The sequence below is a fragment of the Quercus robur genome, chromosome 7 (assembly GCF_932294415.1).
Source record: "Quercus robur chromosome 7, dhQueRobu3.1, whole genome shotgun sequence".
Classification (NCBI taxonomy): domain Eukaryota; kingdom Viridiplantae; phylum Streptophyta; class Magnoliopsida; order Fagales; family Fagaceae; genus Quercus; species Quercus robur.
Genome location: NC_065540.1, coordinates 29,084,980 through 29,099,214, shown reverse-complemented (window position 1 = coordinate 29,099,214; position 14,235 = coordinate 29,084,980). Strand labels below are relative to the sequence as shown.

At 33.9% G+C, this 14,235-nt stretch overlaps 1 protein-coding gene across 1 annotated transcript; it reads left to right on the top strand.

Annotated features, from left to right (window-relative positions):
* The first annotated feature begins 3,539 nt into the window (after window positions 1-3,539).
* LOC126693045 (T-complex protein 1 subunit theta) lies at window positions 3,540-13,395 on the top strand. The gene is made up of 12 exons (XM_050388907.1): window positions 3,540-3,773; window positions 4,221-4,630; window positions 4,841-5,002; window positions 5,368-5,445; window positions 9,471-9,604; window positions 9,807-9,879; window positions 9,958-10,035; window positions 10,152-10,274; window positions 10,430-10,524; window positions 10,991-11,200; window positions 12,239-12,296; window positions 13,056-13,395. Exons 1-12 carry the CDS (start codon window positions 3,626-3,628, stop codon window positions 13,119-13,121), a joined length of 1,635 nt encoding a protein of 544 aa, XP_050244864.1. The 5' UTR covers window positions 3,540-3,625; the 3' UTR covers window positions 13,122-13,395.
* The last annotated feature ends 840 nt before the right edge of the window (window positions 13,396-14,235 follow it).

Below are 14,235 nucleotides of genomic sequence, written 5' to 3'. Positions count from 1 at the left end.
CAGTAAAGTAGTTGTTGTGCATTTAATACGGTGGTGTCAGCCTTCTCTTAGATATTTTTAGGTTTTCTTCCTTCTCACATGTCCATGAAGCACATCCCTGTCATTGAACTTTCTTAGAAGGTCACTTTAATTGCTGGATTATATATTTTGAACCATATTCATTAAGTCTGAGGAGGACGTACTCCTCGGACAGCCATTCATTTGCTCTCTACTTATGGAACTTGGTCTAAGGATATCTCATAATTATTTGCTTCTCCTCGGACCTATTTATATCCTTGGGTAAAGCTCAAAGCCCAATATACGATTTTGGGCCCTTGCCCCTACACTGTTTATTATTATGATCAAGTTAGGTCAAAAAGTCATCAAAACCCCCAACCAGTTCTAGGACTGTAAATGAACCATGTTATTAATAAATAGCTCATAGTTGGCTTAATAAAAAGTTTGCTCATGTGCGTTTGTTTATAAACAAGCCATACATGAACCTTAATTTTAGACTTGTTCAATGAACGAGCAAAGCCCAAGCAAAAAAAAATTTGTTCATGAACATGCTTGTGAATTATAGGGCTCAATAAAACACAAGCTGAGTTTACACTAGTTTATGGGCTTGGTAATAAGATTGATGTGGGCTTGAAAAATAAACTAATATCATATTAAGTTTTTAATTAATTGAGAGTTGGGACCACATTTCTAAATCAAATGAGTTTGATAATGTACTTGTATTGTATCTCGAGCTCAAAAGTTAAATATTAAACTTGAGTCTGAGCTTGTGCTTTATTTGTTTCAATGGAAAACATTATGTAAAAATAGTTTTTTGTATTTTTCAATGTTTGATAGTATCAAAAAAAATGAGTCAAATGAAAACTATATTTGGTCAACTAAAAAAATATGGCTTATTTTTAGATATTGTTTTCCACTAATTTTATTTGGAAAACAACTCGATCTCATAGTAAGCTAAATAAGGGAGGTTATGAAATTGATTTTTAACTCATTTAAAGTTGCTACAAAATATAAGAAAATGAGATAGTTTTATAGAAAATACTTTTTGGAAAATGACTCATTTTCTAGAAAACATTTTCGCCAAAACAAACAGAACGTTAAGCTCGAGTTGACTAATGAATCAAGCCAAGCCAAGTTGAGCTCAAGATTTTGGACTATCTGACAAGTTCAAGCTAAAACATAGTTTGTAAGTGTGCATGGGTTGGGTTTAGGGGATTTTCAATCTGACCCACAAGGTTGGGTTGGACATTTTTTATTTATTTAACTGAGTATTAGAACAACACCAATACAAAAAAAAAAAAAGGCAAATTTAAATACAAGCTATTTTATTAGTGCTTTAAGCCTTTAAGTTTAAACCAACACAAATAATCAAACCAAATAATTTTGTTTACTCTCCTTGCCATATGAAAATTCTAAGTAATAACACTTCCATACACAAATTATCAAATCAAATAACAACACATTTATTTAGCAAGATATCAAACAGTTCTATCTCAACTTAGTTGGGAAAAAAAATCAACATAAATTGGTTTTATTATTTTATAGTTAGTAGGATATTACATAGTTCTATCCTAACTCAATTCATAAACAAAAGAGTAAATAATAAAATTATATAATATATTTTTTTAAGTATATATTAAATATAAGTGGGTTGAGTTGAGTTAGGTGGATTTGTGAATTGCAACTTGCACCTAGCTTGACCCACGTACAAATTTTTTTGACAAACAAACCCAAACCACCAACCCTTGAAAACCGACCCAACTTGATGGGTTGGGTTGGATCGGATTGGGTTGGTTTTAGTGGATCAATGAGTTGGCTACACACCTCCATTTGTATGCTTGGTTCAAGTCGAAGCCAAGTTTGCACATCAATACTTAACAAGGCTCGGTTCATTTACATCCTTGTTTATTACACTACATGAATTGTTTCCAAACTAGTGAGAGATACAATTTTCTTTCTTCTTTTCTTTTATTTTTCTTGTTGAAGATCCCATTGTATTTCAGATGCTTGCAAAATTGGTCCTAATAAAGCTTTCTTCAATTAGATGTTAGTGTAAATGTACCACAGTGAGTATATAAAGACAAAGAAATAAACACCCCTATTATCTTACACTTCATTCTATACTATCGTCCAATTATTTCACAGAGACAAGCGAGAGACATAATGTAATTGTAGGAACCAAGTACAAGACTTCTGGGCCTTAGGTCACTTGGGCTCACAATTTATTTGTAGTGGGCTTAAGGATTTCCTACAATGGGTCGTTCTCGGCAGAGAGACTCAAAGCAACACTCAGTTGATACTCTCTCCTTGACTGTTTTCTCTCAATTTTTCTGAACCCCTTCTTCTCCCCAATTTCTTCTATTTATAGCCAAGGTTAGTGGGGAGATCATGATTACAGCCACCGTTAGTGCTACTAAGGGTCCAATATTATTTGGTCAAAGTGGATGTTTTAGGTGAGAGGGCGGTGCAGCATTTATGACCTTGGAACTTGGTTCTTGCTTGATGGATATGTTCGGCAACTCAGTCTCCCGTGCACATCAGGAGTTTCCCGCGCATGTCATGACTTTCCCGGACACGACCAATTCACTTGCCCGGGAAAGTTAAACTGATCGTCTGTTGGGACTCAGACCCCAAAACGTTTTTTCACGTTAAGCCAGTTTCAAGAAGGGTGTAGGATAACTGGACCTTTCTGCTGGGCCTGTGCCCAAGGCCGGTATGGGACTGGGCCCAGGGCTTGTATAGGCCTAGGATCTCGGTGCCGTACAGTAAGGATTGGATAAAATGAGAAATATGGATATGTGATTAGATATGTAAAATACATGATTTCCAATCCTAGCAAGAAAGGGAGGGAAACAAAGATGACATTGAGGTGCCAAGTTTTCTTGTTGACGTGTGTTCTTTGGGAAGATCAATCTAACCCTAGACACTTTAAGATCCATTTTCAAATCAAACTTGGTCCCATTTCGAGTCAAGAGATAGATAAATAAACACCTCCATAAAATAAAGCCAATTGTAATTTATCAATTCCTTTCCATTTGTATTTGTTCTCTTTGTTGATCTCTAGTGGACTTAGTATGATTTGAACCCAGATAAATAAAAAAGATTTCTTGTTATGGAGATGGGTAATTTTTTAACAACAAAAAATTTGTCACATCATTTAAAAAATATAATGTTATTATTATTATTATTTGATAACTATAATGTTATTATTTTGTTAAACACATAAGCACAAAACTAATGCAAATTAACGAAGACATTAATAATATTCGTTTTTTGAAACTTTAGTGACGGAGGGACCAATAACACGCGCTTAGTATATAAACTTGAGAGATGTTTAGGAAAAAAGAAAAAGAAAAAGAAAAAAACCACATTATTCTTATCAAAAGTAAAAAGAAAAAAAACCACATTCTGGGCCTTCGGGTTTTTCTTCAAATGAATCTTGGACCTTAACTTGATCCGGATCCGGATCCGGATCTAGGACATTCCGGTTTTCACTTCTGATTCCACTGGTGGGCTTAATTCAAAAAGCACGTATATATTTCTTTTGTGTGTGGTTTCTGAGAGTAGTCTCCATAGTAGGGTTAGGGTTCAAGGAAGAAGAAGAAGGCGATCGATCTGAGAAGTGAGAATGGGGTTACAAATGCAGTCACATGGAATACAATCAATGCTGAAAGAAGGCCACAAGCACCTCTCTGGTCTCGACGAAGCCGTTCTCAAGAACATCGATGCTTGCAAGCAACTCTCCCTTATCACTCGTACCTCTCTTGGTCCCAATGGTATCTCTCTCTCTCTCTCTACATTTTTCTTGTATTTAGGTATGGACACAAATGTTATCAACTCATTTAGACAACCTAGTAAATGTCTTTGTGATTCGAAGAACTCAAATTTATTATTTAATTTGATTTTTGGGATTATTTTTTTTCTTGCTAATTATAGAACATTTCGAAGTAGTTCTAGTTTAGTTTATCTTGTATTTAGGCATGGACACAAATGTTATCAATCATTTAGACAACCTGTTTGTGACCAATGATGCTGCCACTTGATTATAGTAATTGTTTCTTTACAATAAAGTGATTTGAATAACTCAAATTTATTATTTATTTGATTCTTTTGGGAATGGAAACGTTAGTGCAAAACCTAGCATTTAAGTGTTGTCTGTCTTTATTTGTTACTGAATATAGAGCATTTCTAAGTAGTTTGTTCTTAATTTATCTTGTGTTTAGGTATGAACAAGATGGTTATCAATCATTTAGACAAGCTGTTTGTGACCAATGACGCTGCCACTATTGTGAATGAACTTGAGGTTCAGCATCCTGCTGCTAAGATTCTTGTTTTGGCCGGCAAGGCCCAACAAGAGGAAATTGGGGATGGTGCTAATTTGACAATTTCTTTTGCTGGGGAGCTCCTTCAAAATGCAGAGGAACTTATAAGGATGGGCCTGCACCCAAGTGAGATCATCAGTGGGTACACTAAAGCCATCAATAAGACAGTTGAAATCTTGGATGAGCTGGTTGAGAACGGTTCTGAGACTATGGATGTGCGTAATAAGGATCAAGTTCTTTCTCGCATCAGAGCCGCTGTTGCTAGCAAGCAGTTTGGTCAAGAAGATATCTTGTGCTCCCTTGTTGCTGATGTAATTATATCTTGCCCACTATTATTTGTAATTGATAATTCCTAGGCTTAAAATTACTTTGTTGGTCTCTAAAGTTTAAAAATACTTTGGGTTTTTTAGGGACTTAAAATAATCACATACTAAAATAACCTAAAGTTTTGGGACCAACATAGTATTTTGGCCCAATTCCTATTAGCATAAAGTTCTGATTGTGTCTTTTTCATTTAATAGGCATGCATACAAGTGTGCCCGAAGAACCCAGCAAACTTTAATGTGGATAACGTCCGTGTTGCTAAGCTCTTGGGAGGAGGTCTGCATAATTCTGCAGTAGTTCGGGGCATGGTTTTGAAAAGTGATGCTGTGGGGAGTATAAAGCATATTGAGAAGGCAAAGGTTAGTACTGATATGCTCTCACACATGTTAAAAGTATAACTCTTATCAGGAATGGCTATTGAATGTCTTGGTGTGTGTATATATATGGTTTTGTTATTTTTATAGGCTAAAGCAAATTAGTAAACTATTCCAGTAAGTTGGCAGTACCATTTTTCAGTTCTTTACAAACGTTTATTTTTAAGATTGACGTCTAGCTCATTTTCTTCTGATAGCATCAAAAAAGAGATGTGCTACCTTTGCTGAGTCTATAGTATTGTTCTTTCTTTTGCAAGTATTGACGATTTTCACTGGCATTCATTAAATTTGGGAAGTCCTTTGATTAATGGTGTTGAAATTGTAGCTTATATTGAATGATTTTCCTTTAGGTTGCTGTGTTTGCTGGTGGTGTTGATTCTTCTGCAACTGAAACGAAAGGAACTGTCTTAATTCATTCTGCTGAGCAGGTACATCTTGACAAGGAACACCTCTTTTAGTTGCTGTTCTATCTGTCATCTTTCTATAATACATGATGCTATGGTTTATAATTTTTTGAGTGGCCATTCTTTTTTCATTTTGTTTGTGCAATAGTCAAAAATGTTATCTTGTAATTGATTTATTATCTAATCTAAGTCCATACAAAGCGATTTCTTCATTGTATCTCTTTCTGTGGTTGTTTCAATTTTTCATGGTCAAAGAGTGTTTTTAGAAGCTTAGTATATAAATATACATGCCTGTTTTATATTTGTTACTTGCAAATACTTTGCAAATTTTTTTGAGTGGCATGTTTCACGAACAAGACAATTGTAGGTAAAGGCATCATCCCTGCCCTGCCTCCTTTTAAGTAGCCAAAGAATTGGCCCATACCTTTTCCTTATCTCAATTAAAAAAGTACAAGAAACATAAAGTACTAATGATTTATTTTGATGTATGTAGCCACATGGGTGAAAGCCAATATAGTTTTCACCTCTAGATCATTGAAATAATGATCCTGGTTTTTTATTGTTCTTTGGGTAGCCCATGTAGTGATCCCATTGGAACGTGAGAATCTTGGGTATGTGATTGGTCTACTATTGCACTGTTGGGAATGTCATTAGTCTCAGGTTCTAACCTTCTAGGTTTGGACTTTGGACATCTTAGTCATTTCACAAAGTCATCTTGTTTTACTTTGCCCTCACCTTGTGATGGCCAATTTTCACCCTGTATTGTTGGTTTCAAAAATGATGTCATCATGCCCTCAAGTCTTCTTTTTCTTTTTCCCCCCCTTATAACATATCAAAAGGTCTTCATTTTTCCTTTCATATGTCGTAGTATCCAATTTTTATTTTGGTCAAAAGATATCTAAAAAGACATTTTACTTGTGTTAATGACACGTCTTAGATCATATGTAGAATACTACAAAATTAGTTTTCCATGTGTTTTCTTCATGTATCTTCGGGTAAATGCTACACATTCTTTCAATACTGTAACATGGCTTACAATGGTTTTTTTTTCATGCTTTTTTTAAAATTCATTTAATTGAAGTTATTAAGATAATTTGTTCTTGATTAAACTCTACTATCAAAAGTTGCAATTTTTAAAAACTAATCTAGTTGAAACTCTGTTTTTAAGACTTTCAAGAATGTGCATTGAAGTTCCGTTACTTATCAATAATAATAATTTTTTTTTGGATAAATTTAGTATTATATGTTGTCTTCTGTCATATAGCATATTGCAGAAATTACATGCATCTTTCTTCATGCGAATTATGGTGTTTTTTTGTTATTATTATTATTTTTTGAGTAATTTCAGTGATCTTGAATCCAAAATTGAGAGAGACAAAGCTAGTGCACCATTGTTTAGAATTTCTAGGCAAGTGGGCAATAGCTTAGACTTTGATCCTGGATAATGTAAGTCTTGAAGTTTAATTCTAGCCTGATTTGAGGTGAAATAAGTATGAACTTGCAATATCAAGCTAATCGATAAAGGATCAAGTCTTCTGTCACATATATTTAAAAAATAAAACATAAATAATTAAAAAATATGACAGTGGGCAAAGGGAAGCAACAATGGAGTTTGGGGAGGAGCTGGATGCTAGCTTGGAATTTTTTTTTAGAAGTTCTTATCTTGATAACTAATTTATGGTAAATCAAATTCATTTTTGGAATTGCTATAATTTGTTAATAGGTCAAAAACTAACTCCTTGGGCCAGTAAAGCTTGAGGATTTGCCATCTGTTATAGCATTAATTAAGACTTCTTTTTATTTTTCCCCCCCTTGTAACATATCAAAATGTCTCTGTTTTGCTTGTCATATGTCGTAGTATCCAACTTTTATTTTGGTCAAAAGACATTTAAAAAGATGTTTTACTTATGTGTTAATGATACGTATCTTAGATCATATGTAGAATACTACAGAATTGGTTTTCATGTGTTTCCTTCAAGTAACTTTGGGTAAATGCTACACATCCTTTTAATACCATAACATGGCTTGCAATGGTTTTTCTTTCTTGCTTTTCTTAATTGGTTAATTAAAATTATTAAGCTAATTTTTTCTTGATTAAACTCTGCTATTAATTGTCCGTTTGTATCCAGCCTTTTTGTTTAGTTTTTAGCCTTTTTGGCTTGTGTACAGCTTTTTGAAACCTTACATTTTCAAAATACAAGTATACTTTAGCTTGCTTCCCGCAAAAATTAATCAGTAAAAAGTTAAATAATCCAAGTTGCAATTAAAAAAAAACTAATCTGGTTGAAACTCTGTTATTAAGACTTTCAAGAATTTTTATAGAAGCTTCATTGCTTATCAAAAAAAAAAAAAAAAAAAAAAATGTTGATTTTGATAAATTTAGTATTATAATTTATATGTCGGCTTCTGTCATGTAGCTTATTGCGTAAATTACAAGTATCTCTCGTGTGACTTATGGTGGTTTTTGTTATTATTATTTTTCGAGTAATTTCAATGATCTTAAATCCAAAATTGTGAGAGACTAAGCTGCTGCACCGTTGGGAGTTAGCTGCTTCTTATTCTCTTCTCCAGCTTATCCAATCTCGCATTCCTCGGGGTGATAGGAGTGATACTCTTTGTTGGCGGTTGAAGGGTGATGGAAATTTTGACACCAGGTCTTATTACCATGCGATTCGGGGTGCTTCGAATTCTTTGTTTCCTTGGAAGGGTGTTTGGAAACCAAAGATTCCTAGGCGAGTAGCGTTCTTTTTGTGGACAGCTACTCATGGTCGGATCCTCACTTTGGAAAATCTAATGCTTAGGGGTCGTCCGTTGGCTACTTGGTGTTGTATGTGTTGTTGTGATGGGGAGTCAGTAGACCATCTTCTTCTTCACTGCCCTATTACTCATTCCCTTTGGACTTTTATGCTTCAGGCCTTTGGTATTCATTGGGTTATGCCAGGATCAGTGGCCGGTTTGTTATCTTGTTGGCATCAGTGGCTCGGGAAACATAATTCAGACATCTGGAATTTGGTTCCAGGGTGCTTAATGTGGATTGTGTGGTTGGAACGAAATCGTCATTCCTTTGAGGATAATGAGAAGACTTTGGACGAGTTAAAAGTTTTATGCCAACGTAGTCTTTGGGAGTGGTCTCGATGTTGGGGTTTTACTGAATGTTCTTCTCTCTTTGAGTTTATGTCTTCTCTTAGCTTAGTTTCCTAATTTCTTGTTTTGCTGTGTTGTTTGTTTTTTTTCCTCTTGTTCATCATCATGAACAACTTGTACTTTTATTAATTATTCTAACAATAGGTTTTACAACAAGCTTCTATAAATTAATTAATCTTACAATAAAATTTAGAACAAGCTTTTGTAAATTAATTGGCCTAAAAATAGGACTACAACAAACTTTATTAAGTTAATAATCTAACAATAGGTTCTACAAAATCTTCTATAAATAATTAATTTAACGATAGGTTTAACAAAAAAATTCTATAAAAAACTTAAAAATTAAAGTTACTGAGGCTCTCGCCTTAGTGCATTTTTTCATGGTTTAAGGTGCTTGCCTAGGCTCTAAAGCTGAGCACCTTGCCTTGCCTGGGCATTAAGGCAAGCACCTGGCTTGCCTCTGACTACCATGATTTGAAGTGAAAAATTGAGTTTCTGGGGACACATTAACGCATGGTAAAAAGAACCATGATCAGAACTATAAAATATTAGGTCACTTTTGCCCAATAAAGATTTCATTTCAATAATCACCCTTGTGGTAAATGATTGGTAGAAAATCGTAAATGATTGGTAGAAAATCATACCAGTCATTTACCACTAGGGTTTAATCATAATTAGTGGTAAATGATTGGTATGCTTTTCTATCTGATTTCAACAATTTTCTTTTGGTTCACATTTTTGTAATTGTTTTCAGTTATCTTTTTTGTCTTAGCAAGCATTGAATCTAATGTTGGTTGCCATACATCTAGCACACTGAAAATTTTGCACAATTATCTTCCTTTCTTTAATCAGTTGTTACATAACTTGACTGGCAACCTTTTTCTTTGTGTCTTGGCATCTTGTAGCTAGAAAACTATTCAAAAACTGAAGAAGCAAAGATTGAGGAGCTTATCAAATCAGTTGCAGATTCAGGTGCCAAAGTAATTGTCAGTGGAGCAGCGGTGGGAGAGATGGCATTACACTTCTGTGAGCGTTATAAGTATGTCAAGTTTTTATTTTCTCCTAATTTTCAGTTATTTGTTCTGTTGTTGTAATGCAAGTATGCATGCACGTTAATATTGTACAATTTTTTAGACCTGATGAATATTGATAGTCTGCCCATTTATGTTAAGTTTTAATATTTTATTCTATAGATTTTTTAAGAGTTATAGTGTTTCTAATTTAATAGTTCTTGCGTCCAGGCTCATGGTTCTGAAGATCTCTTCAAAATTTGAGTTGCGTCGATTTTGCCGAACAACTGGTGCTGTTGCAATGGTAGCTGTGCCTAGTACTTGATAATTTATTGGCACTTTTTCAAATTGGCCTTTAATGTTTTCTGTGTTCTTGCATCAGCTGAAGCTTAGCCAGCCTAACCCAGATGATTTGGGATATGTTGATTCTATTTCAGTTGAGGAAATTGGTGGTGCTAGGGTATGTTTAAGATGTTGCTTCGGTATAGTGTTAGTTTTAGGAATTTTTTTTTCTCTTGTTTTCTTCCCTCTGCTGTTTGCATGATGTTTTCATCCTTTCCAAATAAATATATTTAGGTCATTATTGTCAAGAATGAAGAAGGTGGGAACTCTGTTTCCACTGTGGTTTTACGAGGAAGTACTGATAGTATACTAGATGACCTTGAAAGAGCAGTTGATGATGGAGTCAACACCTACAAGGTAATTTATATAGAATACTCAAAATCTGTACTTTCTAATGGGCTGGTAATGATTTTCCTTTATGATTATGGTTAGATTGTAGTTCTTCTGAAACTTGTGTGTTAGGTGTTTGCATCATTTTTCATATTAGTGCTTTCTTAATTCTTTTTTGCTAGGCTATGTGCCGGGACAGCCGTATTGTACCTGGAGCTGCTGCTACTGAGATTGAGTTAGCTAAAAGAGTGAAGGAATTCTCATACAAAGAAACTGGGTAATTTACAAATGTCTCTTTACTCATTAGTTTCAAAATATGTAACTGCACTGACATGAATGAGTTTGGGAAAAATGAGGAAAAAAGAACTAGAGAAAATGAAATTATGTACCATACAAATGCCCATGTCATTTGTGTCTTATATGAGTACCACGGATCGTGATGTCAGTGTGACTATTCTTTTATCAAATTTCTTTCTTCTATCATTTACTAGAATTGGATAAAGAGTTGGTTGAAATAAGGTAGTGTAATGTTCTGAATTCTCCCTCATGGCCTTACAAATTTTTCTACATTGAGATGGAACGAATGGCTTTTATGTGTGCTCTAATGTCATTCCTCAAACAAAATTTACAATTGAGGCTTATTCTAACTAGAAGCAATTGACCTTTTGTTTTTTTCACTGATTCAGTCAGTGACGCATGACTGGAAAAACTACTAAAGATTAGACCTTGTATTGAAAATGCAGATTGGATCAGTATGCTATAGCAAAATTTGCTGAAAGTTTTGAGATGGTTCCTAAAACGCTGGCTGAGAATGCTGGGCTTAATGCAATGGAGATCATATCTTCTCTATATGCTGAACATGCATCTGGTAATAGCAAAGTGGGTATTGACTTGGAGGAAGGCGTTTGCAAGGATGTCTCAACCTTGTGTGTCTGGGACCTCTACATCACTAAGTAAGCTGGTTCTCATTGTCTTGTCACCAATCATGCTTTTGTCAAAAACTTGTGTTGGTTATTGTAGTTCTGACTTCTGATGCCTGATGGTGTGTTTGTGTGAGAGAGAAAAAGAGGAGAGTTTTCCTTGTCCTACCAGCATTATAACTTTCTCTTTCTATTTTTTTTTAAAAAAATGAGTGCTAGCAGTATAACTCTTGAATTGACTTGTAAACTAAACAGCTGATAAAACACAATAAAAAAAAATAACTTGGACATATAAATTTTTTCCAAGACACTTAAGAAACTCATAGAAAGTTGTAGGCTTGGCTCAATCATCAAAATACCCTCAGGTTGTTGGCGTTGCAAAAAATCATATATGTGCTAATTTAAAACTAACCTCTACGTATGATATAAATGACCAAATTTAAAGCTGTTTAACTGTAGACTCCTAAGCAAGGTCAAATTGAAAACTGTTCTAATGTGGACTTGACCTTCGGAACCATATAAGATTCTTCTGGCTTCTTCATGTCCTTTGCTCATGAAGTAGTCTCTCATTAATAAAATTATTTTTTCTATAAAAAAAAAAAAAACTTGTAAGATTCTTCTCAACTTGATGTTACATGTCATATTGTCATCCTCACGCAAGAAAAGCTTCTGTGGGTGCATTTCAGTAGTTTCTTTTTATAAAAATCCTACTCTTTATATAAAATTCTTTTTAGTAAAGAGTTTGGAACTTCGGATTCTTGAGGCTGAGTACTTCTACATAATCAAAATTATAAGAAGATATGGAAATTGAACTCATAAGTGGAGAATGGACTTGGGCATGGTTACTGTCATATTACAGTTACTAGTAAAGACTTTAATTTTCTAAGATAACCATGTAGTCTTATAAAATTTCCCCTCCAAAATATGGAACCTTAAGAAATTGGTGTAGCATTGTTTTGCGATGATTTAAAGTTGGAATCATTGTGTTTCTTTTTTTACAGGCATTCATTGTGTGTATTTACAAGCATAATTGCTTCTTTTTAATTTTTAATTTTTTTGACTTTTGTACAGGTTCTTTGCTCTCAAATATGCTGCAGATGCTGCTTGCACTGTACTGCGGGTGGACCAGGTAATTAACTAGTATATTAGGCAAATCTTTTTTCTATTTATCAAGGAAATAAGTTTTTTGCTTGAACTGTCAAATATCACTTGGTTTGGATTTCTGTTAACTGTAAAAACTCTCCAAAGTTTATAAACCATTATGCCTTTTTTTATTTTCTTGTATAGCCTAAATGCCTTTTTTCATAATTTTATGCCAAAACGAAATAGGTCTCCCATCTGGAGGAAAAAATTTCATATGCTTTGAGAGATCTCTGACCACTCTTAATGTGCTTCCAGACTCACTCCATGAGCACCCCTAATCTCAGCATAACACCAGTGACCCCATCTCTCAATATTTTGCTCCCACAATCCTTTTCAAAAGATCCCTTTATATGGCATAATGCAAAAGCTATTTTCCCAAGAGAGCTGGGTTTAAAGTACCAAGCTTCCCAATACCCAAACCTCAATATTGAATTTGAGAACAAACCACCAAGTGGTATTTCACGTTGTCCCGTACACCACCCCACAGAAAAATACCTATGTAACCTCTCGAACTTGTTAGCAAGCATGGAATTTGGCATAAAATAACTGGGCTAATTAGAAGAGTGCTCATATATGAAACTTCTAATTAGAAGAGTGCATTTTTTGCCTGCTTATATTGTTAATTACAATAGGTCTTAGATCACCTGATTAATTATAACATATATGAAACTGAATCTCAGTTACTCTGGTAATTTTTCTTTCCACATGAGTTTTATTAATTATACCATCCCTTTTTATGTCACAGATTATAATGGCAAAACCGGCAGGTGGTCCAAAGAGAGATCAGCCTGCAGGGGTGGATGAGGACTAGTTGAAACGGCAATTGATATTTTGGTCATGCTTTTAGTTCTCATAAGCAGGTTCTTGGACTTTGTTAGGCATCTGTTTCAGATGCAGAAAACTTCGTTTGTAAGAAAATTTTGTTTACGGTAGGAAAAGTGTATCCTATTTTTTTGCTTTGTATATTGTGCTATTGTTAGGAGTGATGGTGGTTTTACAAATTCATGTATTGGGCCTGTAGCTTTCAAATCAAACGTCATTGTGCTTGTTCACCATTTAGTTAAAACTATAATTGAATTTCATCACTCCATATGGAAAAGTTCTATGTTGGCCTTAACGCAAAAGAGCTGAGTAGCACAAGTTTAGTTTGTATTAATGTTCCCTTCTTCGGCTTTGGGTTGGGACTAATTGTGCTGGTGGCAGAAAGTGGTTATGGTTATGGAACTTGTTTATGGAGATGGGTTACACGGTTATGGGCTTTTTTGGGAGTTCATAAATGAAATAAAATTGAATTATCATAAGGACAAACTTTAGCTACAACATTAGTTGTAGCCTAAAGTTACAATCTTACTCAATACTTTTTTTATTGGAGGTTAATTTTGATAAATCCATCATTAGATTATATATACTTCTTAAATTCTCAATGTTTGTAAAATTTTTAGAAAATTGAGGGGGTTATTTGATAGAGGAGTTTGAATAATATTGTTTGAGTGTTTTTGATATGTGTAGGTGAAAAAGTGTGTTAATATGTTTAAAATGTTCTAAAAGTTGCTTGAAATGGCCTACCAAATAGTTCTTGAATATCAATAATTGTCATCAATAAATTATTTAAATTGCATGTTTTTGTAGTTTAAAATTATGCATAAAATAAAAACTTATAGATTATATAGTAAATAATATTCAATTGACATAAAATTTGACATGTGTATTATGAGCATAAAAAACATGTAATTCAACGGTTAGATTTTCAAAATATGTAATAATGTTTATTCAACAGTTAAATTTTCAAAATATGTAGTAATGTTTATTTTATTGAGTAAGTTTGTAACTTTAGACTATATTTAATTTTGTAGCTAAATTTTGTCATTGTTATAAAAGAATGAAGATGAATAAAATGTATTTAAGGGAATGGAATGTGAAAGAAA